General features: G+C 63.1%; 2 protein-coding genes across 3 annotated transcripts; both read left to right on the forward strand.

Moving 5' to 3' along the window:
• Nucleotides 1-1585: 1585 nt before the first annotated feature.
• Nucleotides 1586-12988, forward strand: FURIN (furin, paired basic amino acid cleaving enzyme). The gene is made up of 16 exons (XM_037053575.1): nt 1586-1865; nt 5363-5702; nt 6061-6159; nt 6266-6361; nt 6709-6837; nt 6946-7022; nt 7286-7374; nt 7889-8061; nt 8485-8697; nt 9113-9213; nt 9332-9435; nt 9533-9650; nt 9762-9941; nt 10317-10441; nt 10545-10655; nt 10880-12988. Exons 2-16 carry the CDS (start codon nt 5526-5528, stop codon nt 11470-11472), a joined length of 2385 nt encoding a protein of 794 aa, XP_036909470.1. The 5' UTR covers nt 1586-1865; nt 5363-5525; the 3' UTR covers nt 11473-12988.
• An 876-nt stretch (nt 12989-13864) lies between these two features.
• FES (FES proto-oncogene, tyrosine kinase) lies at nt 13865-24218 on the forward strand. 2 transcript variants are annotated; one of them, XM_037053574.1, is made up of 20 exons: nt 13865-14200; nt 14645-14707; nt 15051-15206; nt 15398-15571; nt 17326-17422; nt 17525-17708; nt 19041-19178; nt 19262-19381; nt 19467-19589; nt 19682-19868; nt 19985-20068; nt 20614-20823; nt 21087-21209; nt 21557-21610; nt 22198-22316; nt 22604-22698; nt 22805-22928; nt 23169-23326; nt 23422-23544; nt 23972-24218. In XM_037053574.1, the coding sequence occupies exons 2-20, from the start codon at nt 14654-14656 to the stop codon at nt 24112-24114; spliced, it is 2466 nt and encodes an 821-aa protein (XP_036909469.1). In that variant the 5' UTR covers nt 13865-14200; nt 14645-14653; the 3' UTR covers nt 24115-24218. The 2 variants fall into 2 exon arrangements, with proteins under 2 accessions (XP_036909469.1, XP_036909468.1); XM_037053573.1 differs by lacking the exon at nt 15051-15206 and having other exon boundaries at nt 14645-14863.
• The last annotated feature ends 1881 nt before the right edge of the window (nt 24219-26099 follow it).

Here is a 26099-nt window from a genome sequence, read left to right on the forward strand (position 1 = left end):
CCCGTGGGGGCTGCACCGGTGGGGCTACCCCTGGGGGGCCCCCACGAGTCAACCTCTTGTTGGAGAACGTTCCCGCTCCCAGACTTGTCTCCCAGCTCAGCTCTCAGGCCCCTGTTCTCCCCCAAGTTTCTGGTGTCTGCGGTATGTGTAAGTAAGGGTGTCCAAATGGTACGCCGAGGATTATCTCCATTTTAGAGGGGTAAATAGAGGCTCAGATAATATTAAGCTATGCGTCTAAGGCGGCATAAAGTGGCGCGGCAGGGATTTGAACCCAGGTTTGCCGGTTGACTTGTCACATAGTGAGTCCCCAGGAGTATCCCCTCACACCTGCCTTCATTTCATCCTGTGTAGAACATCGAGTGACACAGGAAAGGTGCCTAAAGGAAAATAAATGGATGACACCCACGTCTTGGGGCTTGGGGTGAGGAAGGAATGAGTTCCCTGGGAAGAGCTTAGAGCAGCACTGGCTCCTAGTAAGCAGTCGGCTGCCTTCGTTTTTGTCACTATCCCGGAGCCTGTGTTGAGAAGGCCACAGGCTAATACAGTGCAGCCAGGTTATCTCCCAGTGAACAGGAAGGGATGGGCAGGGACCGCTCTGCGACCTTCGAATAACCTAGCCCCGGGAGCTCTTGGCCACATTTCCTCTCGTGTCTTTCACAGCTCAGGCTGGGGCATCCTCGCCAAGTAGCACAGACGTTTTCTAGGGCAGGGACCCAGGGAGGGAGCCGAGCTGGTTGGCATGTTGCAAGTACTGGGATCCAGGCTCTGCTGAAGCCCCACGCATGTCTTCCGGGCTCTGAGGCCTGCTAGTTTGAGATCTGGGGCAAATTATTTAAACTTCAGACGCCTCAGTTTCTTTATCTGGAAAATGGGATTAACATCATCTTGAAAGGATTATGTGGATTAAATAATGTACATAAGAAGGAGATAATGTAAAGTGACTGGTCTGCTGCCGTCCGTCAGTTAAATGCAAAGGCGGAGGCTTCTTCTATTTATCCACCTGTCTGCATAGATACACACGCAAATGAGATCTTGGCCCCTCCGACCGTAGGTCTCCAGGTTTGCCCGCTGCTGTGAAGTTCGATCACAGGTGGGGTGCCCCAGATCAGTTATCCACAGCCCTAACCCAGTCGCGCCCAAACCACGGTTTAGGAGTGGGAAGTCGGAGAGAGGACGGAAGTCGTGCCCCAGGATCCAGCCGAGACTGGGCTCCGAGCGGCTCCTCCAGCTCTTCCCAACTCAGGCCGACGGTTACGAGTTCGGGTCCCCGCGCCTCCCGCCGGGGGAGCTCGCGGAGGGAAGAGCCGAGCCCGGGGCGCGGGCAGTGGGGCCTGGGGGACGCGCCCGCGAGGGCTTTGAGATCGCCGGCCCGGCTTCCTGCTGGCCCGGAGCAGGAGCGGCGGGAGCCCCGGAAGGCCATAGGGCCGCGGCTGGGGGCCCTGCGCTCCTCCAACGCGGGCCGGGACGGCATGGGCGGCGCGGCGGCGGCGGCGGCGGGGCGGCGGGACGGAGACGGCGGCCGGGAGCGCGGAGGTGGCGCCGCGCGGGGGAGGGGCGCGGCGGCGGAGGAGGAGGAGCCCGGGCCGCCGCGGCTGACAGCGGCCGGAGTAAACAAGCCGCGCCGCCGCGGCCCGGCCGCTGCCCCCGCCCGCGCCGGAGCCCGAACCCAGGCGGATCCCTGCCCTGGTACCGGGCCGGGCCGAGGCTGCGCCGCCGCGCCGCCCGCCTCCGCGCGGTGACGCTGCTGCCGGGCGCGGGGAGCGCGCGGAGCTCAGGCCCCGCCGCCGGGCTCTCTGCTCGGCCGAGGGGGGCCCGAGCCGCCGCGGCGCTCGCCTGGAAAAGTTTCCCCGCCTGGGCTCCCCAAGGTAAGAGGCGAGGGCGCGTGGCCTGGGGAGCGGGACTTGGGCCCCGGGGAGCCGCCGGACTGGGCCCTCTGCCGGGGGAACCCACCTGAGCGCGCGCCCGCGTCGGCCCCGGCCCTGCCCGCGCCGGTACTTTTCCGCTGGGGACCGGGCGAGCCCTCTGACCTCAGGAAGCGCCGCGGGGCCCCGCAGAGGGCGGGATGGGGAGAGAATTCCAGAGGCATGGGCGCTCCCGCCCCCCCGCCGTCCCCCGAGGGTCGCCGCTGGCTCGCCTCCTCCGCGTCTGGGGAGGGAGGACCTGCAGTTGTAGGGGGCGCGCGGGGTGGTTCCCAGCGGGGGCCTCAGCCTCGCCCGCACACCTGGGCGGTCAGAGACTCAGGTGCGGAACCGGCGGCGATGGGAGGCCGGCTCAGGTAGGTGCTGGGACCGTCTTCCAGGGAGGCCTGGCGGAGGCCCCCGCTGCTCGCGCCGGGTGGCTGGAGTGAGGGGCGGCCTGCTCGCCACACGGGTCTGACAGCAGTCCGTCAGATGAAAACCTGCTTTCTCTCCGTCCCCTGCTTCCTTGACCCTGGGGTGGGGGGGCCAGACCTTCTTTCTCCGGAGAGTGCTGGGGTCTCTGTGGCTTGGGCAGTGCGATAGAAGTGGGCGATGGGGCCTAGTGAGGGCTGGCCAGCTGCCCCGGCCAGGTGTGTACAGGGCACAGCAGAGTAGTCAAGCCTGAGCCTACTCGACCACAGTGGCCCCAGCGTTACTATTTACTATAACCGGGCTTCCATATAAGATTTGATTTCTTTCTCTTTTTTTAAGCATTCTGTGGCTTAAAAAAAAAAGAAAACTTTGAAAACCTCTGGTTAGCAGTTTTCACCACCAAGGAAACTGAGGCTCAGAGAGGAAGTGACTTGTCTAAGATCACTCAGCAGATGTGAGTGGAGTGGGGACTAGAGGTCACAATTTCAGGAGAGCCTGTGAGTGTCTGTAACTGGACCTGGCTTGGTAGGAGAGACCGGAAGGGGAGACCGGATCGGGTTTCCCAGCCAGCCCTGGTCACGCCAGACCCCAGGGCCTGGGAAGCAGCAGCCAGACCTCGGGGTAGGTTTGGTGTGGGTGCCTTGGAAAGGCGGTCTGTGTCCGGAGCTTCCTGGGGCTGGTAAAAGGGAGGACACAGCCATGAGGTGCGCCCACAGCCCTCTCTGGCCACAGCTGGGAGCTGAGTCCCATGTGAGAGGGCATCACGGAAGGCTGGAAATACAGCAAGAACCGGGACTCAGAGGGTGAGTCAGAGTCTGGGATGGGGGTGGGGAGAAGCCCATTCATTCATTGTTCTCAGCATCTGCTCTTTGGGGAAACGGGGGTCCTCGCTCCCTCCAGGCTGCTGAGGCAGGGCTGTCTGGGGGAACATCTCGGCTTTGGGGAAGCCATGTCCTCCCCGCCACAGCTGGGAAGGCAGGCACAGCGAGCACGCCCTTGCTCGGGGGATTGTTCGGTGGTGCCTGAAGCCTGCTTTCTTTCCGGGTGCTGCAAGGTAATTAAATAGTTGGTTAATCACCTTTAACGCCAAGCAGCTGCCGCTCCACCCACAGCCAGCCGGAACCCGGGCCAGACCCAGAGGAACCGAGTCTTAGTTTGGTGGTTCTGTCAGGCGCACAGCCCTGTGGTCGGTGAGGGGGTGACTTTGCATGACATCTGGACCCGAGGCAGCTATCATGGTGGCAAGGAGGGGAGAAGAGGCCTCTCTCCCATCTGTCCCTGCCCCCGCGGCCCCAATATCTTCTGTTAACTGAGGAGCTTTGGGTTCCTTCACCCCCTAAGGCCAGAGGTCTGGCTGCCCAGCTTTCTGGAACTTGGCCGCCCAAGGCATCCTGGGGCTATGGCTTCCCGGCCTGCCCCCAGGAGCCCTGTGGACTCTGCCCCTCAGGGGTGAGGAGCTCTGCCTGTGGATGCCTCCTGCTGTCAGCTGTCAGGTTATTTTGGTGTAAACTGAAAATACTCCAGGAACAGTGTGTTGAGTCCCCCGGCCTGAACGGCAGGGCTGCAGCCAGAGCAGAAGTGCCGCTGGGGAGGCTGGTGGTGCCTGCGGGCAGCCCCAGAGAAGTGAAGGGTTCCTGGGGTGAGCCTCGGGAGGGGGCGTGGGGGCACCCTGGGCACTGTGAGCAGCCCCTGGCACTGGCATGGGGTAGCCTCTGCAGCCCAGCCAGGGTCTCCCTCGGCGTGTCCCCCCCCCACCCCAGGAGCTTGGCTTCTGGCTAGCTAGGGGCACTTTGTGGGGACAGTTATGTGGCCCCTGGTAGAGAGGTCCTGCAGTGTGTTTGCTGAAGGAGGAAAAACAACACGAGGGCTATTGATTCAGCCTCACCTTGGCGCTCCTGGCTCAGCAGCCAGTGTTTGCCCTGGCTTCCCCACTCGCTGGCATTACGCAAGGCTGGTGGGCGTGCAGGGAGCAGGGGGGTGGCTGGGGGAGCTGCTGGGGGCCTCCCGGCCTGGCCAGAGAGGGCCGGGCGGCCCCAGCGTTCCCCAGGAAACTGAAAAAGAACCTGGGCCCCTGACTCTGGTGGTGGCCAAGGGTCTGGGCCATAGAGGGAGGGGAGGCCAACGCGATCCCTGGGCTGAGCCCCCAAAGCCCCCACCCCAGCTAGGGTCACCCCGTTTTTCTTCCCAGGGGCTGTGTGCTACTGCAGATGACTCTGGGGGTAGGTCAGCTTTGCTGAACCAGGAAAACCCTCGTGAGCCGCGTAGAGGCCGCCTACTAAGGAACTTTAAAAACCCAACATTTTATTCCTTTATCAAACATGCCTGGTAATTTGGAAAACACACAATGGCACAAAGAAGCAAATAAAAGCACTCGTAGTTCTCACCATCTTGAGAGAATCATCGTCAGCATTTTAGTGTGTGTCCGTCCAGATCTTGTTTTGCGGTTATGTAGAAACATACGTGTATAAATAGTGTTTGGAAAACAAAACTGGTTTTTGTTTTTGTAACAAAAACCCATCCTTTCACTCTGATTCTGGTGAGCGTTTATTCAGTGAGTCAAGCCTTGATGTCTACTTTTTAAAGATTTTACTTATTCATTTTTAGAGAGAGGGGGAAGGGAGGGGGAAGGAGAGGGAGAGAAGCCTTGATGTGTGAGAGGTACATCGATCGGTTGCCTCTCACACGTCATCTGGGCACCTGGCCTGCATCCCAGGCATGTGCCCTGACTGGGAATGGACCGGTGACCCTTTGGTTCACAGGCTGGCACTCAGTCCACCGAGCCACACCAGCCGGGGCATGCCTTGATATTCTTCGCCCCATCTTCTTGTGTCGGGAGAGGCTTGGGAGCTGCGTGTGTGGAAGGGTCCCCCTGCCCATCTATCCAGCTGACCTTGGGGGGCTGGGCTTTCAGCCCTCTCCTCCAGAGCCCCTTTCTGGCCTATCCGCAGGCACGCATGGGTGGGAAGGCAGCTTTAGCTCGTGACTGAGGGACTGACTCTTCTCTCCGCCTTTTCCTCCCTTGCCCCTCCCAGAGCCGGCGGCCCTCATCCTCCCGCCACAGCCCGGCCCGCCTCAGCCCCATGCCCCCGCCAGTCAGCCCCGGGCCGCAGGCAGTGTGTTGGCACGTGGGAGCCGAGGCCCTGTGACCAGGCCAAGGAGACGCGGGCTCCTCGGTCCCAGCCCCCTCTCCCCCCGATGGAGCTGAGGCCCTGGTTGCTATGGGTGGTAGCAGCAGCAGTGCCCTTGGTCCTGCTGGTGGCCAGTGCCCATGGCCAGCAGGTCTTCACCAACACCTGGGCCGTGCACATCTCCGGAGGCCCGGCTGTGGCTGACCGCCTGGCACGCAAGCATGGCTTCCTCAACCACGGCCAGGTAGGTTCTCTTGCTGCCTGCTGGCCTGGGGCTGGCGCATAACTTGGGGAGGGCGGAGGTTCTGGCACTGGGAACAGGAGCTGTCGGGCTTGTGTCCTCCGGGGCATGTTCTGGGCGGCCAGGGGGTGTGCGCAGTGGCCAGGCCTGTCCTGGGGCTTTTCTGTGGGTTGCTCAGAGGACCAGTGGGACCCCGGAAGGGACAGCCCCCCTCGGTTCCCTGCACCTTCCTGCTACGTCCTGGGGGGGAGCAGGTGCCCACCAGCCCCTGCCATTGTGTGCCTCCCTGCCACCTTGGTCCCCCACCTCCCTGGGGACTGACAGATGGAAAGCCCAGCGTAGCCCTCCTGCTCTGTTACAGATCTTCGGTGACTATTACCACTTCTGGCATCGAGCTGTGACAAAGCGGTCCCTGTCACCTCACCGCCTGCGGCACAGCCAGCTACAGAGAGAGCCTCAGGTGAGTGAGCCCCGGCCCCTCCTGCTCCACCCTTCCCTTCCGGCTCTCAGGAGCGCTGCCCTCCCCCTCTCCCTCCGCCACCCACACCGTCTCGCCCCACCCCCAGGTCCGGTGGCTGCAGCAACAGGTGGCAAAGCGACGGACCAAACGGGACGTGTACCAGGAGCCCACAGACCCCAAGTTTCCCCAGCAGTGGTACCTGGTACGCCGCCTCCTGGGTCCCTGGGTGGTCCTGCTCAGGTCCATCCACTGAGGGGCCCTGTAGGTGGGTGAGGCCGACTTTGAGGCCTCCTCTCGGTCTGCCTGTCCGCGTCTGCGGAGCAGTCACCCCCTAGCCCGGTCTGCTAAGCCTGGGGCAGGGGAGGGGTGCCCGCCCAGAGTTCTCGACACTCCCACGGAGCCCGGAACGCCCGTGGCAGCATGTCAGGAGCAGTGGCGGGCGGAGAAGGAGGCTTGGGGAAGGTGAAGGGATTCTTCCAGGAACCCTAACCTCATACAGCCAAACCCCCTCTCCTGAGTGCCGGGGTGACGGGGGTGGGTGTCTTGCAGTCTGGTGCCGCCCAGCGGGACCTGAATGTGAAGGAGGCCTGGGCCCAGGGCTACACGGGACGCGGCATTGTGGTCTCCATCCTGGACGACGGGATCGAGAAGAACCACCCAGACTTGGCAGGCAATTATGTGAGCAGGCGTGGTGGGCGGCAGGGGTCCCCGGTGAGGACGTCTAGGGGTGGTCCTCTTCCACCAGCACAACTAGGCTGCCCCTGACGATAACCATGTCCCTTCCAGGATCCTGGGGCCAGTTTCGATGTCAATGACCAGGACCCTGACCCACAGCCTCGGTACACACAGATGAATGACAACAGGTCAGAAGCCACAGCCCCTGGCCCCCGCCTCCCTCCAGCTCTTCCCCCGAGGAAGCAGGGCTAAGCCTGGGTGCCGATTCGTGCTGCCTGCGAGGCCAATGTCTGTGCTGCGGTCCTGGCTCCGCTGGGGGCTCTGAGGGAAGGCTCGGCCAGAGCCAAGGGGGCCACACACCGAGTGGAACGTGTGGGAGGGGACGCGTAGGACGCAGGTCACGGGTGAAGGGAATTCGTCCCCCTCCACTCATGTGCTCTCGGCTCTGCAGGCACGGTACCCGGTGTGCAGGGGAAGTGGCCGCGGTGGCCAACAACGGCGTCTGTGGCGTGGGTGTGGCCTACAATGCCCGTATTGGAGGTGGGTATGCGCCTGGGCTGCTGTCTTCGGGAGGGCTCTTTGGGTGGGGTTTTGGTCTGCCCCCTTCTCATACGCCCAGGGCCCGCCACTTTCCCACTCAGCGTGCTTCTGACACACAGGCTGTTCCGCAGAAGGTTCTCAGTGACTTGGAGAGCCGAACCAGCAGCGCTGGTGGCCCTGGGCCGGGGGTGGGCGCGTGTTTCTTAGCGAGAGCCTCTCTCCACCCTCACCACCCATCCCGAGTCCTTGTATGCCAGGCCCTGAGCACCACGCTGCTTGGGGAGCCCGGAGACGTGTTTTGTCTAGAACGTGCGGTTGAGCCCAGCAGTGCCCTGCCCCCTCCCCGCGTCTTGCCTGTGGGAGGAACAGGCAGGCTGGGGAGGTAGGGCTCTGGGTTTCCCAGAGAGCACTGGCCCCTCTCCCCGCCTGCGCATCCTCTGGGTGCCGGGCCAGAGGGTGCCCCTGGCAGCTGGACCCGTGCGGCACCCTTCACCCTGCCCCCCTCCGTGGCCAGGGGTGCGCATGCTGGACGGCGAGGTGACGGACGCGGTAGAGGCACGCTCCTTGGGCCTGAACCCCGACCACATCCACATCTACAGCGCCAGCTGGGGCCCCGAGGACGACGGCAAGACCGTGGACGGGCCAGCCCGCCTCGCCGAGGAGGCCTTCTTCCGGGGGGTCAGCCAGGTGAGGCGGGAGGCCAGGCTGGCCTGTGTGGGCAGACCGGCCGGGCACTCTCTTCTCCGTGGCTTTCTTCCTTGTGTTTTCTGTTCCTGTTATTTACTCTTGTGTTTAATTTTAACTTTACACAAAGTGTGTTCATTAAAATGGTAAGGGGCTAGATGGGTAGAGAAAGAGAAAAGTAAATCGAAGTCGCCCATAATTCCGCCCTCTGGAGTCACCACTCTGACCATCCCCGTGGTGGTCCCAGTCTGGTTTTTCGTGCCTGGGCAGACTTCTGTCGTGTGGGCCTGACCCACCGGGCGCCGGAGGGCGGACAGAGGGTCTGCGAGAGCAAGGCCGAGCCCTCCCAGTTTGCCGTGGTGTCTCTTCCCGTCAGGCCTCCCCCAAGTCCTGTTCTCGAGTGACCCCAGCCCGCTCTGTCCACAGGGCCGCGGGGGGCTGGGCTCCATCTTTGTCTGGGCCTCGGGGAACGGGGGCCGGGAGCACGACAGCTGCAACTGCGACGGCTACACCAACAGCATCTACACGCTGTCCATCAGCAGCGCCACGCAGCTCGGCAACGTGCCCTGGTACAGCGAGGCCTGCTCCTCCACGCTGGCCACGACCTACAGCAGCGGCAACCAGAACGAGAAGCAGATTGTGAGTCCTACCCCGGGTGGGGGCCGGGGGATGGGCTCGCCTGCTGGCTCCGCGCAGCCCCATCTGCGTCCCACATGCACGTGGCCGGGTGATGGGGGCTCCAGCAGCATCGTGGGGTGGGAGCTGGGGGGCGTGGGGTGGTCTGTGGGGCCCCCGGGAAGGGTAGACCCTCCCTAAAAACAGACGTCACTCTTAACGACATCCAACCTCCAGCACAGTTTCTCTTGTTCCTTGGGAACTGAGGCCCAGAAAGGGCCAGACACTGGCCTGTCCCCGGCGAGGCAGCCCTGGGACCTGGTGTCCCGGCCATGGTCCGCCGCCCCACCTGTGGTGCTCAGGGCCTGCAGGGCAGGCCTGTAGGGCCTCTTGGGTCCCCTGCGCTCACCCCAGGCTCCACACCATGTCCTCCCTGCAGGTGACCACGGACTTGCGGCAGAAGTGCACCGAATCTCACACGGGCACCTCCGCCTCCGCCCCCCTGGCAGCTGGCATCATCGCTCTCACCCTGGAGGCCAAGTAAGGGGGGGAGCGCAGGGCCGGCCCTGCCCCCACCAGCGCCCTCTGCAGGGCAGCCGTGGGTCTCCAGGTTCTCTGCGGAGAGACTGAGCCCTGGCTCTCCCTCCCTCCTTCACAGTAAGAACCTCACCTGGCGGGACATGCAGCACCTGGTGGTGCAGACCTCAAAGCCAGCACACCTCAATGCTAACGACTGGTCCACCAATGGTGTGGGCCGGAAAGGTGAGGGCTGGGCGGCCCCGAGGGCTGGGCGGCCCCGTGGGCTGGGTCGGGGCCGGCGGGGAGCTCTCTGTGCTGACCCCGCCTCCCTTGCCCGCAGTGAGCCATTCCTATGGCTATGGGTTGTTGGATGCGGGCGCCATGGTGGCCCTGGCCCAGAACTGGACTACAGTGCCCCCCCAGCGGAAATGCGTGGTTGACATCCTCACTGAGCCCAGGTGAGTGCCGGATCCTGGCTGGGAGGAGCGGGTGGGACCGAACAGTGGCAGCGGGCGTTCTCGGGTCCCCGCGGGCCAGGCTCACAGCCTGACGTGGCGCTGTCTGCACAGGGACATCGGGAAGCGGCTGGAGGTGCGGAAGACGGTGACCGCCTGCCTCGGGGAGGCCAGCCACATCATGCGGCTGGAGCACGTTCAGGCGCGCCTCACCCTGTCCTACAATCGCCGTGGCGACCTGGCCATCCACCTGGTCAGCCCCATGGGCACCCGCTCCACTCTGCTGGCCGCCAGGTGCCTGCCCGGTCCCCTGCGCAGCCCGCCCTCTCCCCTGAGCGTGCGTGCGTGCGTGCGTGCGTGCGTGCGTTTGTTCCTGCACCCATTCGGCCCTGACGGTCGCCGGACGCCCTCAGCGGGGCACCATGGGCACTTCCCCAGGGACGGTTTCGTGCTGTGGGGCTGCCCCGTGTTGCAGGAATCCCCTCACGTGCCACGTCTGTGTGCCTTCCGTGCGCAGTGCCCTTGCATGTTTCCAGAATCTTCAGGTTAAGAATATCTAGCCTAGGAGGAATCAGAGCCAGCAGGCACTTCCAGCCCAGCGTGGGCTTGGTGCCCCCTGGCTCGCGCCCCCTGAGGCCTCAGACAGCTGTGTGCTCCCTGCTCCCTCAGGCCGCACGACTACTCTGCGGATGGGTTCAATGACTGGGCTTTCATGACGACCCATTCCTGGGATGAGGACCCCTCTGGCGAGTGGGTCCTGGAGATCGAAAACACCAGCGAAGCCAACAACTACGGTATGGGGGGCGCGTGAGGGCCGGGGTGGGCGGGGAGAGCCGGTGGGGTCTGGATGCCGGGTCCCAGCGCCGCTCACTCTGCCCCCTCCTCAATCTGGAACAGGGACACTGACCAAGTTCGCCCTCGTGCTGTACGGCACGGCCCCCGAGGGGCTGCCCACCCCTCCCGAGAGCAGCGGCTGCAAGACCCTCACATCCAGCCAGGCCTGTGTGGGTCAGTACCTGGTGCCGTTGGGCTGTGGGGCCAGAGGCAGGGTGGGGGAGGAACGAGGGTGCTTGCCCCAAGGCCGTGCTCTAGGAGGAAAGGGGCCTGAAGCCTCTGGGGTGACCTGGTTCTGGGGCCAGGGGCTCTTGGGGACTGTGGTGACTGGTCCTGGGGCTCCGCGGCCTGCGCGGGGGCAGCATGGCCGACACCTGCCTTCTCTCCCACGCGGACAGTGTGCGAGGAAGGCTTCTCCCTGCACGAGAAGAGCTGCGTCCAGCACTGCCCACCAGGCTTCGCTCCCCAAGTCCTCAACACACACTACAGCACGGAGAACGACGTGGAGACCATCCGTGCCAGCGTCTGTGCCCCCTGCCACTTCTCGTGCGCCACGTGCCGGGGGCCAGCCCCCACCGACTGCCTCACCTGCCCCGGCCACACCTTCCTGGACCCTGTGGAGCAGAAGTGCTCCCGGCAAGGCCAGGCCAGCCGAGAGTCACCGGAGCTGCTGCTGCCCCCGACCGGGCCGCCTCCGGAGGTGGAGGTGGAGCCGCGGCCACGGGCCGGGCTGCTGCCCTCACACCTGCCCGAGGTGGTGGCCGGGCTCAGCTGCGCCTTCATCGTCCTGGTCTTCATCACTGTCTTCCTGGTCCTGCAGCTGCGCTCGGGCTTCAGCTTCCGAGGGGTGAAGGTGTACACCATGGACCGCGGCCTCATCTCCTACAAGGGGCTGCCCCCCGAGGCCTGGCAGGAGTGCCCCTCAGACTCGGAGGAGGACGAGGGCCGGGGCGAGAGGACCACCTTTATCAGAGACCAGAGCATCCTCTGACGAGTGCCCCCCGCTGCCCCTCCGAGCCCGTCTCCCCCTTGGGCACTTTTTAACTCACCAAAGTATTTTTGTATCTTGGGACTGGGTTTGGACCCCAGCTAGGAGGCAAGAGGGGCAGAGATGGCTTCCCACCCTACCCTTGGGCCTCCTGGCTGCCTGGGGTGGGGCCCCAGGACCAGCCAGGGGGGCGGGCGAGGGCCTCCCCCCACCCCCAGCGCGCCCTCTGTGAGGAAAGGAGTGAACCCGTGGGACAGCTCTGCACGGTTGTCCGGGCCTCAGCCAGAGTTCCCTGCGGAGGAAAGAGGGGGAGCCCTTCTCTCTCGGGATTCCTGACCCGGTTGCAGCTCTGGCTTCTACCCCGTCCCTCTAAAGCAATAATGGTCCCCATCCAGGCAGCAGGGAGGCTGACCAAGGGGCAGGTGAGGGAGGAGGCCACCTTCAAGGGCTTGAGCATCCCCCGACGGCGCGCCCACCTCCGAGGCGCCTCAGGCAGAAGCAGTGGTGGAAGGAAGGGACCAAGGCGAGGCAGGTGCTTCCAGGGTGTGTGCGTGTCTCTCTGCTCACCACAGCTGGCGGCCCGCGGAGCGCGGCTGGCCCCGCCCAGCCCCACGCTGGCGTCCTGACCACCCCCCCCTCCCGCCGGGGCCCAAGGCCCTGTTTTCTGAGCCCGGGGCTGCCTGGGCTGCTGGCACTCACGGCCTCGGAGCCCCCGGGTGGGTGGTGGGGAGGGACCGTGGCCCCGCCGGCCGCTCCCGACTCCCACCCGATGCTGCTTTCCCCTGTGGGGATCTCAGGGGCTGTTTGAGGATATATTTTCACTCTGTGATTATTTCACTTTAGATGCTGATTTTTTTTTTTTGTATTTTTAATGGGGGTAGCAGCCGGACCACCCACCTCCCCACACCTACTTTCCACCCTGTTGTGCCCCCGGCTGCCCTGGCCCCGGGGGGGGGTGGGGGCCACCGCACGTTGCGGGGGAGCGAGGTGCAGCTGAGCCCCAAGTCCCCAGGAGGCTGTCCAGGGGCGCCCTCGGAAAGGGAGATGCGGCGGCAGGGGCGGCTGTTGCCCTCGTTCCAGATGGGGCTTGTTGCGCCAAGGGCTCGTGGGTCGCTGGTTCTCCAAGTGCCAGGGGCGGGCGGGCGGGCAGTGGCACCGCGCCCCCTCCATCACTGTGCCCTGGAGGAGAAAGCACTGGCCTGGCCTGCCCCCTCCAAGTTCCGCTCTTCTGACGTGCCTTTCGCACCCCTCCCAGTAGGACAATCAGCCCCCTTCTGTTTGGGAGCCCTCTTCTTCCTCTCCCCGGGCCCCTCCTGGCACCCAGCCACCCGCCCAGGGGTGCCCCCTCCCGCCCCCTTGTGGCCAGCCCGGCTGGTTTTGTAAGATACTGGGTTGGTGCACAGCAATTTTTTTTTTCCTTGTAATTTAAACAGGCCCAGCATTGTTGGTTCTATTTAATGGACACGAGATAATGTTAGAGGTTTTAAAGTGATTAAACGTGCTGACTATGCAAACCAGACCTGTTCTCCGGTGTGGTGGTACCGTTCTTCCCAGGTCCTTGGGGCAGCACCCCGTGGGGCGGGGAGGGGGGCGGCAGGGCGGGGGGGGGGCGAGATGCCCCGTGTGACGTCTGCGTGCCTTGAGAGGGGGCGGAGCCAGGACTGCAGAGTCTGTCTGCTTCGGGGTCCCCTTCAAGGGTGTCCAACCTGCAGCCTGAAGGCTGCACGTGGCGTAGGATTGTTATGAATGCAGCCCAACACAAAATCGTGAATTTACTTAAAACCTTTTTTTGGGGGTGGGGTTCATCAGTTTCCATTAGTGTTTGTGTATTTAATGTGTGGCTGAAGGCAACTCTCCTCCCATTGTGGCCCAGAGACACCAAAAGGTTGGACCCCACTGCTTTAGGGAGCAGATGGGGAGGAGCCCCAGGGGGTGGGACAAGCTGAACACCTCCACCCCCATAGACCTGGTCTACAGCAGGGTGGACAGTAACAGCCTGTGTCCTGGTTGCTCAGGGTCTCCCTGGGCTGAAGGAAGTGTCTGGTCGCCTGGTGCAGGGCTGAGGCCTATGGTGGGGCCAGGCAGGCCAGGGTGCTCTCGCCAGGGAGAGCCCGAGCCGCAGCTGGGCAGCTACCTCTCCACTCCCCAACCCCACCCCTCAGGTCTCCGTGGGACAGAATCCCCGGCCTGAGGTAGGCAGGAATGGTTGGCCCGCCAGGACCAGGCCTCTCACAGGTAGCTGCGCTTGGAAGTTTTACTTCAAGGGAGCCTGGCATTGGAGTGCTCCTTGGAGAGCCCCTGGGGTGCTCACTTTCACTCTTCTGGGGTCACTGGGCTGCTGCTAGGACTGCCTGCCTGCCTGCTGCTGGACCCCCAGGGTCAGAGGCCTAGCGCCAGCTGCAGCCTGTCCCTGCGCTCCCCCCTGCACAAGGCAACCTGGGGCCGTCCCCGTCCCCACCCCAGGCCCTGGGGAGTGCTGGCCCAGGCTGCCCTCTGCAGGGCCATTCTTCCCCGGCCCCTCCTCCCTTCCGTTTCCGTGGTTGTGTAGCTGGGGCTGGGCAGGGGGGGCCGGCAGGCATGGGGGCTACCGCCCGCCCCTTCCCCTCAGCGGCCCGCCCCAGGGCCTGAGCTAACTGAAACCGCGGGAGGAGGAAGCACCGAATCAGGAACTGGCCACTCTGGCTGGGCCTAAGTCAGTCCCCTGCTGGCCCCTGGAGCAGCTGCCGGAGCGGTGAGCCCGAACTCCTGCCCAAGACCCGGGAGGCAGCGGGCAGTGGGTGGTGGCAGGAGAGCAGGGGCCGGGTCCCCACAGGTTCCCGGTAGACACAGAACAGGCCTGGGCAGGGGTGGCCGCAGGAGCAGGGCCCAGGCTGGCGCACCCCTGGGACGGGTACTGAGGGGAAGGGAGGAGACTCTCAGCGGTTCTGTTCCAGGACTGGGAGGGGTCCCCTGGCGCCAGGCCTTGGCCTGAGACACAGGAAACAGTCAGTCCCGGGCGAGGTGGTGGTTGGCACCTGTGGCTGCAGTTCTGCTCGATGAGCCCCCAGCCCCCACCAGTCTGCAGCTTCTCCTGGTCCTCAGCCCGCAGCCTCCTTGCCCTGCGCCTCCGTCTGCAGCAGCAGCAGCAGCAGCAGCTGCCTCCCCCACCTGTGGCCCCTTCTTACTCTGTCCGCAGGACAGCGCCATGGGCTTCTCTTCGGAGCTGTGCAGCCCCCAGGGCCACGGGGCAGTGCAGCAAATGCAGGAGGCCGAGCTCCGGCTGCTGGAGGGCATGAGGAAGTGGATGGCCCAGCGGGTCAAGAGTGACCGGGAGTACGCGGGGCTGCTGCACCACATGTCACTGCAGGACTGCTCGGCCCAGAGCCGGGGCGGCCTCAACAGCCCCATCAGCCAGGTGGGGTTCGGTGGGGCCCTAGGCCTCCTCACCCCCTTCCCACCTTCACCGCGAGAATTCCTGGAGGTTCCAGGGATATCTGTCTGCCCCTTCCATTCCCCAAGATGTCCTGGGGAGGGTTAGCGATTGGGCAGGCCCGGCCCCCCGGAGGCCCCCNAGCCCCCAGGGCCACGGGGCAGTGCAGCAAATGCAGGAGGCCGAGCTCCGGCTGCTGGAGGGCATGAGGAAGTGGATGGCCCAGCGGGTCAAGAGTGACCGGGAGTACGCGGGGCTGCTGCACCACATGTCACTGCAGGACTGCTCGGCCCAGAGCCGGGGCGGCCTCAACAGCCCCATCAGCCAGGTGGGGTTCGGTGGGGCCCTAGGCCTCCTCACCCCCTTCCCACCTTCACCTCGAGAATTCCTGGAGGTTCCAGGGATATCTGTCTGCCCCTTCCATTCCCGAAGATGCCCTGGGGAGGGTTAGCGATTGGGCAGGCCCGGCCCCCCGGAGGCCCCCTCGCTCTGTCTCACCCGTCCCGTCCCGTGCTGCAGTCCTGGGCAGAGATCACCAGCCAGACGGAGGGCCTGAGCCGGTTGCTGAGGCAGCATGCAGAAGATCTGAACTCCGGGCCCCTCAGCAAGCTGAGCCTGCTCATCGGGGTGCGGCAGCAGCTGCGCAAGACCTATGGCGAGCAGTGGCAGCAGCTGCAGCAGGAGCTAACCAAGGTGGGTGGGCGTCCGGGGGCTTCGCCTGGCCACGTCTGCCTACATTTCGCGCTGAAAGGGCTGGTTTTGTACAAGAGCCCCTGGATTCACAGGAAAGTGGAAGTCCTGACCACAGGCCCGTTCCCGGCAGCTTCCTTTCGTACCTGCTTGGGCTGGCGCACAGCAGGACCTCCCTGTGCCTTTTCTGTCACCCTACTGTGTGCCTAGGCACCCTACTGTGGGCATCAGGATGAGTGGTCTGGCCGTTGCCTGGGGAGCACAGACCTAGGACTCACCGCCCGCAGGGTGCCAGCTGGCTCCGGGAGCTGAGACAGAGGAACGAGGGGCGGTCTGCCTGCCCTTGGCCTAGGTGGGCTTTTCCCAGGGTCCCAGAGAAACCACAAGGCCGCAGCGTGGCCCTGACACAGAGGCTGGACCTCGGGCCCGGCTGCGTTTGAATCCCACCCAGCTCCTCAGTTTGGAGCCCGTGGGGTTGGAGGAGCTATTAATCTGGGTGCTCCCAGCCTTCTCCGTCAGCAGTTTGCAACTGGCGCGCCGCAGGAACTTTTGAATGTTCAGTCCGGGGCAGTGATCTCTTTTCCCTTAGACTGTCAGAGAAAAAAACGGCAACAGCCAGCACGACAGTCGCTGTGGGTGTGAGTACCCTGTCCTGAACCATAAGCATATAGGTCCTATAACAGAGTTACATCTGATTGGTCACATCGCATAATAAGACTGCATCTGATTGGTTAGTTCTTGCTACCACAAATTTTTACCTACAAGTATAGGCAACTGATTTTTTAAAAAAGAGCCCTGGAGCAAAAAGGGTAGGTAATTATTTTATTTATTTATTTAGTAAATCAGTCAAAACTACATATTTTTGTTTTGTTGGGGTTTTATTTTTTGGTCTGATCATCCAAAAATATTTTTTGGTGTACTGCAGGACTTTAATAATTAGTGCCAAGAGATGAAAAAGGTTGAACATTGTTCTAATTGAACGTGCTGGTGGCCCTCTTGCAAAACCTGGCCTTGCCGCGGACCTACAGCGGCCCCTGGTGGCCAGTGTGGATCCACTCCTCTCGCTCCCCAGAACGTCGACTCGGCACCGGGTGGGCCCGTCGTTACGGGGGCTTTAACTGGTACACAGCCACACACGTCTGTTCTCAAGTTACCTGCGGCAACTACGGAGCTACAATGGCAGGGCTGAGTAGTTGCCACGGAGACCGCATTGCCAACATGCCTAGCACGTTCACCAGTTGGCCTTTGAAGGAAAAAGCTCATCCGGCCTCTACATTTGGCTCAGTTACAGATGGGGAGACTGACGTTCAGAATAGAGGGACGCAGCCGGCCCACAAGTATCCCAGTACCTACACAGGGGGGCGGGGCTTGGGATGAGAGCGCCAGTCTTGGCTGTCCATGGTTCCTGCCGCCAGGAACGTCACTCACAGAGCTCAGTGAGGGACGAAGATGTGGCGTCCTTGTGAAAGATTCCGTGAGCATTTCAAGGTGGCATCGACAGAGCATTAAACCAAACGCGGGGGGGTGGGGGGGGGCTTCTAAGTGCGGGGCTCTGCGCGTCTGCAGCGGGGCCCCGCCTGCCACCAGACACCACCCTGGGCCTCGGAGGGGCCGTCGCAGCCTCCCCCAGGCCCCAAGGGCTTGTCCTGAGTCCAGCTTCTCTGACCCCAGAGGTCTGCAGGCCCTCCCTGGAGGGTGGGCTTGGACGTGCTGTCCTGGGGACCTGCTGACCCGCACCGCCTGTCCTCTCTCCCCAGACCCACAGCCAGGACATCGAGAAGATGAAGAACCAGTACCGAGCCCTGGCACGGGACAGCGCCCAGGCCAGACGCAAATACCAGGAGTCCAGCAAAGGTGCGTGCCTTCCCTCTGACCTGCCCGCAGGTGCCCGGGGCGTGGGGGCTGCCCGGGCCTCTGTGCCGTCTGTCACTCACCCTGCTCCTCTGATCCCGGCAGACAAGGACCGCGACAGGGCCAAGGATAAGTACGTGCGCAGCCTGTGGAAGCTCTTCGCTCACCATAACCGCTACGTGCTGGGTGTGCGGGCCGCCCAGCTGCACCACCAGCACCACCACCAGCTCATGCTGCCCGGCCTGCTCCAGTCACTGCAGGACCTGCACCAGGAGATGGCGCGCATCCTGTGAGCCCGCGGCCCCGCCCCCCTCACCCTGCCACCCTGCCCCCCTGCCCAGAAAAGTCAGTCTTGTAAAAGTGGTGGTCGTGGAATCCCAGGAGAACAGGCCCTGGGCCCGGGATTGGCACCACTCCATTTACAGCGGAATTACATTATTCCCGGGCCCCTTATTGCAGGGCTTCCTTGTATGTATTGAGCACCGTTCTAGGCGCTAGGATACCGCAGAGAAAAAAACACAGATAAAAATATGTCTTCTAAGATCGTTAGTATCAGGGGAGGACGTCAGTAAGTAAAATTAAAAAAGTAAAATGCTGGACGCGATGAGTGCTATGGGGCAAATGAAAACAGGAAAGGGGGGTGAGGGGGCAGGCTTAGACAGAGCAGTCTGAAAAAGCCTCAGAGTGCGGGACCGAAGCAGGGGATGTTGGGAAAAAGCGGGACCGGCAGGGCAAAGGCCCTGAGGTGAGAGAATGCTGGAAATCAGGCAAAAGCGAGGAGGCCGGTGTAGCCCGAGCTGAGTCAGAGAAGGGCCGAGTCAGCCGTGAGGCTGGAGGGGGAGCTGCAGGCCCTTGTGAGGACTTCGGCCATGTTGAGACTAGAGACTAGACCTCTGGGGACAAGGACAAGGGCAGGGAGAACCGGACAGGAGGACCAGAGGCTACTTTAACACTCGAGACCACACACAGCCCGTAGCCACTCGGACCCACGGAGGAGAGAGGTGGTCAGGTTCTGGATGGATTTTGAAAGCGGAGCCCGTGGGTTTCTGTGTGGCTTGGACGTGGGGCACGAAGTAGCAGAACAGTGGAGGCTGACTCCAAGGACAGGGCCCAGGGCACTGGGAAGATGCCGTAGGAGCTGTTAGCGAATGCGGAGAAGGCTCTGGGAGAGACGGGCTCAGGAACTAGGAAGGGGAATTCGTTTTTCAACACGTGGTGTCCAGCCAGATGTTCCGAGGGTGTGGATCGATACTCGCAACTGGGGATCTGGGGAGGAGCTGGGCCTCGGGGGCGTGAAGGTGGGGGGTTACAGCACAGCGACGCTCATGCCGGCGCGCCAGGACAGCTGCCCGGGGCAGACAGGTGTGCAGCGCACGTTTAACCAGCATTCCCTGTGCAGCCCACACCACGCACGTCCCTCTCTCACCATGCGACTCCCAGCAGCCCCGAGACATGTAGCAGGAAGTGAAGACCGGGGGCCGGTCAGTAATTTGCCGGTGGTACATGACGAAGCGGAGCTCCGCCCCACGGCCGACTCCCAGCCCAGAGTCAGGGGCCCCCCAGCTCCCCAGCCTGGTGCAGGCCTGAGGCCCTGCTGACTTGGGGTCCCGTCTGTGGGTAGGAAGGAGATTCTGCAGGAATACCTGGAGATTAGCAGCCTGGTGCAGGACGAGGTGGTGGCCCTTCACCAGGAGATGGCCGCAGCCGTTGCCCGCATCCAGCCGGATGCCGAGTACCAGGGCTTCCTACGACAGTATGGGTAAGCCCCCGCCTTGCCCCTGCCCGGCACCAGGGCTGCTGGGCTGTTCCCTGATGGGGCACGGTCTCCCCGCCCGCACGCAGGTCCACACCTGATATCCCGCCCTGTGTCACATTTGATGAGTCGCTGCTTGAGGACGGCGAAGCCCTGGAGCCCGGGGAGCTGCAGTTGAACGAGCTGACAGTGGAGAGCGTGCAGCACACGTGGGTGCCCGGACGGGTGGGTGCTGGGGATCTGCAAGGTGCATCTGAGAGGCCGGCTTTACCGATGTCCTTCCTTCTGGCACAGGCTCACCTCAGTGACAGATGAGCTGGCTGGGGCCACCCAGGCGGTGTTAAGCCGGCAGGAAGTGGTCACTCAACTGCAGAGGGAGATCCGGAAGGAGGAGCAGGGCATCCATCCCCGCCAGCGGTGAGTGGGTCCCACCTAGAGCAGCAGCCTCCCACCTGCTCTCCCTGCTGCTGGCTACCAGCTGCAGGCTGAGCCCTCTCTCCCACCCGCAGGGTTTACCTCCTGGGTAAGAGGCAGGTGTTGCAGGAGGAGCTGCAGGGGCTGCAGGTGGCGCTGTGCAACCAGGCCAAGCTGCAGGCCCAGCAGGACCTGCTGCAGGACAAGCTGGAGAAGCTGGGCCCTGGCGAGCCCCCGCCGGTGCCCCTCCTGCAGGACGACCGCCACTCCACCTCGTCCTCGGTGAGCGCCCCACCGCCCACCGCGGCCGCCCTGCAGGCCGGCCCAGGCCGCGCTCCTCATTTTCGCCCTCCGCCTCCCAAGCCTGGCCACCCGCTGACGTCTGTCCCTGGCCTCAGGAGCATGAGCGGGAAGGGGGAAGGACGCCCACCCTGGAGATCCTTAAGAGCCACATCTCAGGAATCTTTCGCCCCAAGTTCTCGGTGAGTGGAGCCCAGCCAGGCCTACACCTCCACTTCTTCTCCCAGTGGTGGTGGGCCAGGGCGGGGGGGGGGGGGGGGGGGGTGCTGCTCAGAAACGTCCCCCTTAGGCCCCTCCCACCATGGGGTCCGGGTTAGTCACTGGGTTGCCCTAGTAGAGAGAAGGCTCTGCCCAGGCTGCTTTTATTGGGTGTCCAGGTGCAGACACCCCCAGAGCCTGCCCCCCCACCGCAGCCACCACACCTGCAGAGGGACCTGCAGCCTTGGTTGCCCCCCACGCATGGCTCTTCCTGCGCTGGGAGTGGTTGGGAGGCTGTGGCCTGGGGTAAAAGGCAAAAGATTGGTTTGGGCCCAGCCAAGCCCCGGCTGCCCATCCCTGCTCTGCCCGGAGCGAGCCTGCTCCAGGGGCCTGTGAGGGCTCTGCCCGCCTCTCCAGCGGTTTGGGAGGACAGAAGGCCACAAGAGGCAGAAACGCCCCTGACCTCGAGCTGGCCGAGTGACCACCCCCGAGGAGCGGGCCGAGTGACCCGCCCTCGCTCCCCCCCCAGCTCCCCCCCCTGGTGCAGCTCGTCCCCGAGGTGCAGAAGCCCCTGCAGGAGCAGCTGTGGTACCACGGGGCCATCCCGAGGACGGAGGTGGCCGAGCTGCTGACGCAATGCGGGGACTTCCTGGTGCGGGAGAGCCAGGGCAAGCAGGAGTGCGTGCTGTCGGTGCTGTGGGACGGCCAGCCCCGGCACTTCATCATCCAGTCCTCGGACGTGAGTGGGCCCAGGCCCCAGCCCTGCTGCCCCCGGGGAACGGCCTCCCCAGGGTAGCAGAGACCACTGCGTTCCAGTGATAGAAATGGCTGACACCTTCAGGGCGGCTTCCCCTCCTCAGGCAGGGAGCAGGCACTGGGGCGCCATCAGGCTGGGCCCTTCTGCAGGCCCTTTCTCCCTGCTGCTCCGCGCCCCCTCCCAGGGCCCCGGGCCCCTCGCCTGGCTGTGGAGGCTGCTCACCCCAGGTTGCCCCTGCCCTGCAGAACCTGTACCGACTGGAAGGCGACGGCTTCCCCACCATTCCCTTGCTCATCGACCACCTGCTGCGTTCCCAGCAGCCCCTCACCAAGAAGAGCGGCGTTGTCCTGAGCAGGGCTGTGCCCAAGGTGAGCCTGGGCCCTGCTGCCCACTCCACCCTCCATGGGCCTTGGGGAGCATGGGTTCAGGCCCACAGAGTCAGGGCAGGAGGAGGTTCCCAGGTCCCTGGTCTACACACAGGGTCAGCCACCTGCTAGATTTGGAACGTCAAGGCCATTCCCATTCTGCAGGCTGGCGCTCACCCACTTAGGTCCCCGCCTGGTTCCCAGAGTCAACCGATTATGATCTTGATATGCTCCAACCCCCATTTAACAGACTAACTGAGCTACCCAGAAACGAAAGTTGTAGCCTTGAGGATTTTCAGTCCTTCGCGGGGCCTGCATGCCTCCTGACCTCCCGCCCCTCCCTCCCCCAGGACAAGTGGGCGCTGAACCACGAGGACCTGGTGCTGGGCGAGCAGATTGGGCGGGTGAGTTGAGTGCCCTGCTGGCCTCCCGGCTGTCTGCGGTCCCCCTCACCCAGCTCCGCTTCCAGCCCACCACCCAGCCACAACAGCACCCACCACAGAGGGCCCCTCGGCCTCCCTGCCTCAGTCCGAGTCCAGCCCGCCCCTGACTCCCCTCCTGGCCAGCACCACACACCGCCCTCCGGGAGCCAGGGAACAGTCCACTGCTGGCACCCTCCACCAGCCCTGGCCCGGGCGCTGCCTCCCCAGGGGCCCCGTGTGCAACAGGAGCCTCCCTGTGTCCACGGGAGTCGGAACGCACCTGCTTAGGAAAGAATTCAGTTTCCTACACGTGACAAGGCTTTTCCAACCCAAGGGAAAGTGGCTTTTGGATTTTCCATGTCACGTCTCTTACTGACCGTGGCAAGTCAGAGGGGACATCCCCTGCCTCTCCCGTGTGCTCACGCGGGTCCCCAAACGGGGGGAAACTAGGAAACTAGGGAGCCGGGGTGGGGCGCTGAGTGAAGGACGGGTGGGGACAAGGAGGACTGTCCCTCGACACGGGAGCACTGTGGTCCAGGGAAGGGCGTAGACACCTACGACGGTTTCAGGGGAACTTCGGCGAAGTGTTCAGCGGGCGCCTGCGAGTGGACAACACTCCGGTGGCGGTGAAATCCTGCCGAGAGACGCTCCCGCCCGACCTCAAGGCCAAGTTTCTGCAGGAGGCGCGGTAGGTGAAGGAATAGTGGTCGCCTTCACCATCCGTACAGGGCGTTCCCCTGTGCGTGGGGCGATGCAGAGGGCCACGTCCGTGGTGTCACGTCATCCTCACAGGCCACGCCCCCCAGGGCAGGGGGCTGGAGGCTCAGTGACCCGCCAGAGGTCACACCCATTCAGGCCTCTGGGCCTTCGAGTGCCAGCTTGTCTATTCTGGTGCCCTTTTCCCTGTCCGGCCCCGGGGCTGGGGAGGGATGCCCCAGTCCCCACGGTGTGAACCTAAGCAGCAGTGCCCTCCAGGATCCTGAAGCAGTACAGCCACCCCAACATCGTGCGTCTCATCGGCGTCTGCACCCAGAAGCAGCCCATCTACATCGTCATGGAGCTCGTGCAGGGTGAGCCCGGGGGGCTGCACTGCAGGGGTGGGGACTTCAGTCCTGCTTGGTGAGCGCCCCCTGCAGGAGGCTCAAACAGGCCCCCCCCCCCTGCACCCATCCCCAGGGGGCGACTTCCTGACCTTCCTTCGGACGGAGGGAGCCCGCCTGCGGGTGAAGACTCTGCTGCAGATGGTGGGGGACGCGGCCGCGGGCATGGAGTACCTGGAGAGCAAGGGCTGCATCCACCGGTGAGCAAGGAGCTCTGGCCTCAGGCCGCCAGCCCCCCGACCCCGGCCAGGCTCAGGCCGTGCTATCACCCAGCGCCCCTCAGCAGCCGGCCCAGTGCGAGTGCTGGGCTTAGCCTCTGCCCACACACCATGGGTCCTGGGGGAGGAAGCAGCTTTCGTCCAGCATGCCCTGCTCAGGCAGGTGACAGATGCTGCGTGGACGGTGGCTGAGTGAGCCCCTCTCCTGCCTGCTTTCCCCAGGGACCTGGCTGCCCGGAACTGCCTGGTGACAGAGAAGAATGTCCTGAAGATCAGTGACTTTGGGATGTCCCGGGAGGAAGAGGACGGAATCTACGCTGCCTCGGGGGGCCTCAGACAAGTCCCCGTGAAGTGGACCGCACCCGAGGCTCTTAACTACGGTAAGCTAACGACGCCAGGCCTCCCGTGCCAACCTGGGCCGACCTGGGCCTTGTGGATGCCGTTGGCCCTCTGACGCCTCCGCGCCTCCCTGCAGGCCGCTATTCCTCCGAGAGTGACGTGTGGAGCTTTGGCATCTTGCTCTGGGAGACCTTCAGCCTGGGAGCCTCGCCCTACCCCAACCTCAGCAATCAGCAGACTCGGGAGTTCGTAGAAACAGGTAAGGCAGCTGCGCTGCGTGGCAGCAGGCTCAGAGCCAGGCTGCTGTCCCCGTGCTGCCGGGGGACTCTTCCAGGTCCCCTCACCTTCCCATCTTCCCACTTGGGGCCGAATAAGAGCAGTCAGTCCTGTAGAGGTCACCGGGGAAACACCTGATGTGGTCCAGGCTACCCATTACTTCGTTTGCTCCTCCCAACAGGGGAGGTGGGGATTAATATGTCCCTTTTACAGAAGGGAAGACTGAGGCTTGCAGAAGCCATGCGGCTAGTGCGCGGTGGGATGGTGGTTCGGGCCTCTGTGCGCTTGGGGCTCCTGGAGCACTGCTTCAGTGCAGTTTCCACCGTCCATTGCTCATGGTTTTCCCCCAGGGCCGGGAGGGGCCTCCCCGACCCCCTCCTCATGCAGGGCTGCTGTGCCCTTCCTCACAGGGGGCCGCTTGCCCTGCCCAGAGCTGTGCCCCGACGCCGTGTTCAGGCTCATGGAGCAGTGCTGGGCCTACGAGCCTGGGCAGCGGCCCAGCTTCGGCACCATCTACCAGGAGCTGCAGAGCATCCGAAAGCGGCATCGGTGAGGCTGGGCCCGCTTCCCCAGCCAGCAGCCTCTGCCGGCGCGACTGCTCCTCCACCCCAGCTCCAGCTCACCATACAGGGCGGGTGCCTCTTCCCGGCTCTGGACTCTGGCCGCCAGGCCTCCGGTGGGGATGCGGCTCCACGTCTGCTGAGCGGCCACGCTCCCGCCCAGGCCTCCTCTCCCAGGCAGAATGAATAAACCACGTGTGCCCGTCCAGTGCTCTCGGCATGTGCGCTCCTCAGGAGGGCAGGTCTCAGGAAAAATAGGGCGTCCGTCCTGCATCCGTGAGGGATGGGTTCCCAGGGCAGAACGGACGTGGTTCAAGGGGCCCGTGGGGGTGTCAGCGTGACATGTGAGTTGGGAAGCCCAGACAGAGATGAAGGCTGGCCCTTGAGGCCTGAACATCACGCGCTTATAAATGTGAGAGAGTAGCTGACACTGTGGGTGGGCACAGCAGTCCCGTGAGATTCAGAAGAGAGGGGAGAGTCCAGACAAGCTAGAGCTTCCCTCAGAGGAGGCCGCAGTGTCTGAAGAGGAGGAAACCGCTTCTGGGGGTGGTGCGGTTACCTCTCACGGGAGCTCACCGAGAGTGGTGATCGGGGCAGCAGCACAGGGAGCTGAGACCCTGGAAACCGGTAACGTTGTCTGAGACGTTCCCAGCAGCGACAGCGAAGGTCCCAGCAGCGACAGCGAAGGTCCCGAAGAGGGGAAGGACGAACAAACTGGAAAGCAGAGACAGGAAAGAGGATAGCCCCCGAGAAAAAAGCGGGACCCGGAGGCAAAGCGGCCGTCCCTCAAGAAAGTTTAGGAAATAGTTGGCATCTGCGTTCGAAGATATAAAAGCCCTACAGTTCTTCGTGAACAAGAGGAAACAAGTGAGTGTGCGGCTGAATGGAAATACCTAGGAGGCAAATCACGTATCCCTATTGGAAGGGGTGAAAAGCAGAACTTCTGCCTCTGGGCGGGGTGCCGTAGGTCCCTGCAGGCCTCCACTCTCCTTGCAGTGAGGAGGAGGGAGCCATGTGACAGTTTTCGCTCTTAGAGAGAAAGGAGCGTGTTGGAAGGGGTAAGAACCAGAGGATCTAAAGTTTCAAGGAGGAACTTGAAGCTTGGAACTGTCCCAGACGGGGAGACTACCGAGGGAAGGAGAAAGGAACCAGCTCTGTCCTATGCACGGGGCACAAGAGGAACTTCCCAAATGCCAAACTGGTTTTTCTCATGGGACATCTGAGTTCCGGGAACGGGCCAGGCAGGGAAGGCTTGTGGGGTTTGGGGAGGTGGGGCTAAAACAAGCAAATAACTGGCCTCCCCCCCACAAGATATTGGCCAGGTCTTGAACCTGTGTGGATGGGGGGACCGCAGAGCTAACCCTAAAATCTCTGAAGAGCAGAATTGCCGGGGCTAAGAGAGACAGAGACCAGCCAGGCTGTCAACCCCAAATCCAAGGGGCCCCTCCAAAGGGACAGGGACAAGCCGGAGGAGGCCTGAAACTTACCAGAACGATGACTGTCCCAACTTGACCGAGTACGTTGTTATATCGGGGTGACTGGCTCCTGTGGGTTGGGGGTGGGGCTGGAGGTGAGCAATAACACAGTCTGAAGTCCTTACTCTGTTTTTTTTTTTTTACACCCCACGTGCAACACGGAAACAAAAATGATAAACCCTGCAAAAGGAAGAAAAATTGGGCCAACACACAAGAGAAAAAATAAACAGTAGAAGCAAAACCATGGATGGTCCAGATATTGGAGTTGGCAGGCAAGGATTTCAAAACCACTAAAGGTTCATATGTTCAATGCAAAAAAAAAAAAAAGATGGACAGAATAGATGCAAATATGCAGAATTGCAACAGGGCTGGGATCCTCTTTACAAGACTCAAAGGAGCAGGTAGAGCTGGAGGAATGCCGCCTCTGAAATGACAGGCTCACTGGCCAGGTTTCATAACGTGTCACGGAACTGAAGGGCGAAGTCGCCATTATAGAGCTTGGG

Source organism: Sturnira hondurensis, unplaced genomic scaffold, assembly GCF_014824575.4.
Source record: "Sturnira hondurensis isolate 20B ecotype Veracruz unplaced genomic scaffold, ASM1482457v3 Scaffold0007865, whole genome shotgun sequence".
NCBI lineage: Eukaryota > Metazoa > Chordata > Mammalia > Chiroptera > Phyllostomidae > Sturnira > Sturnira hondurensis.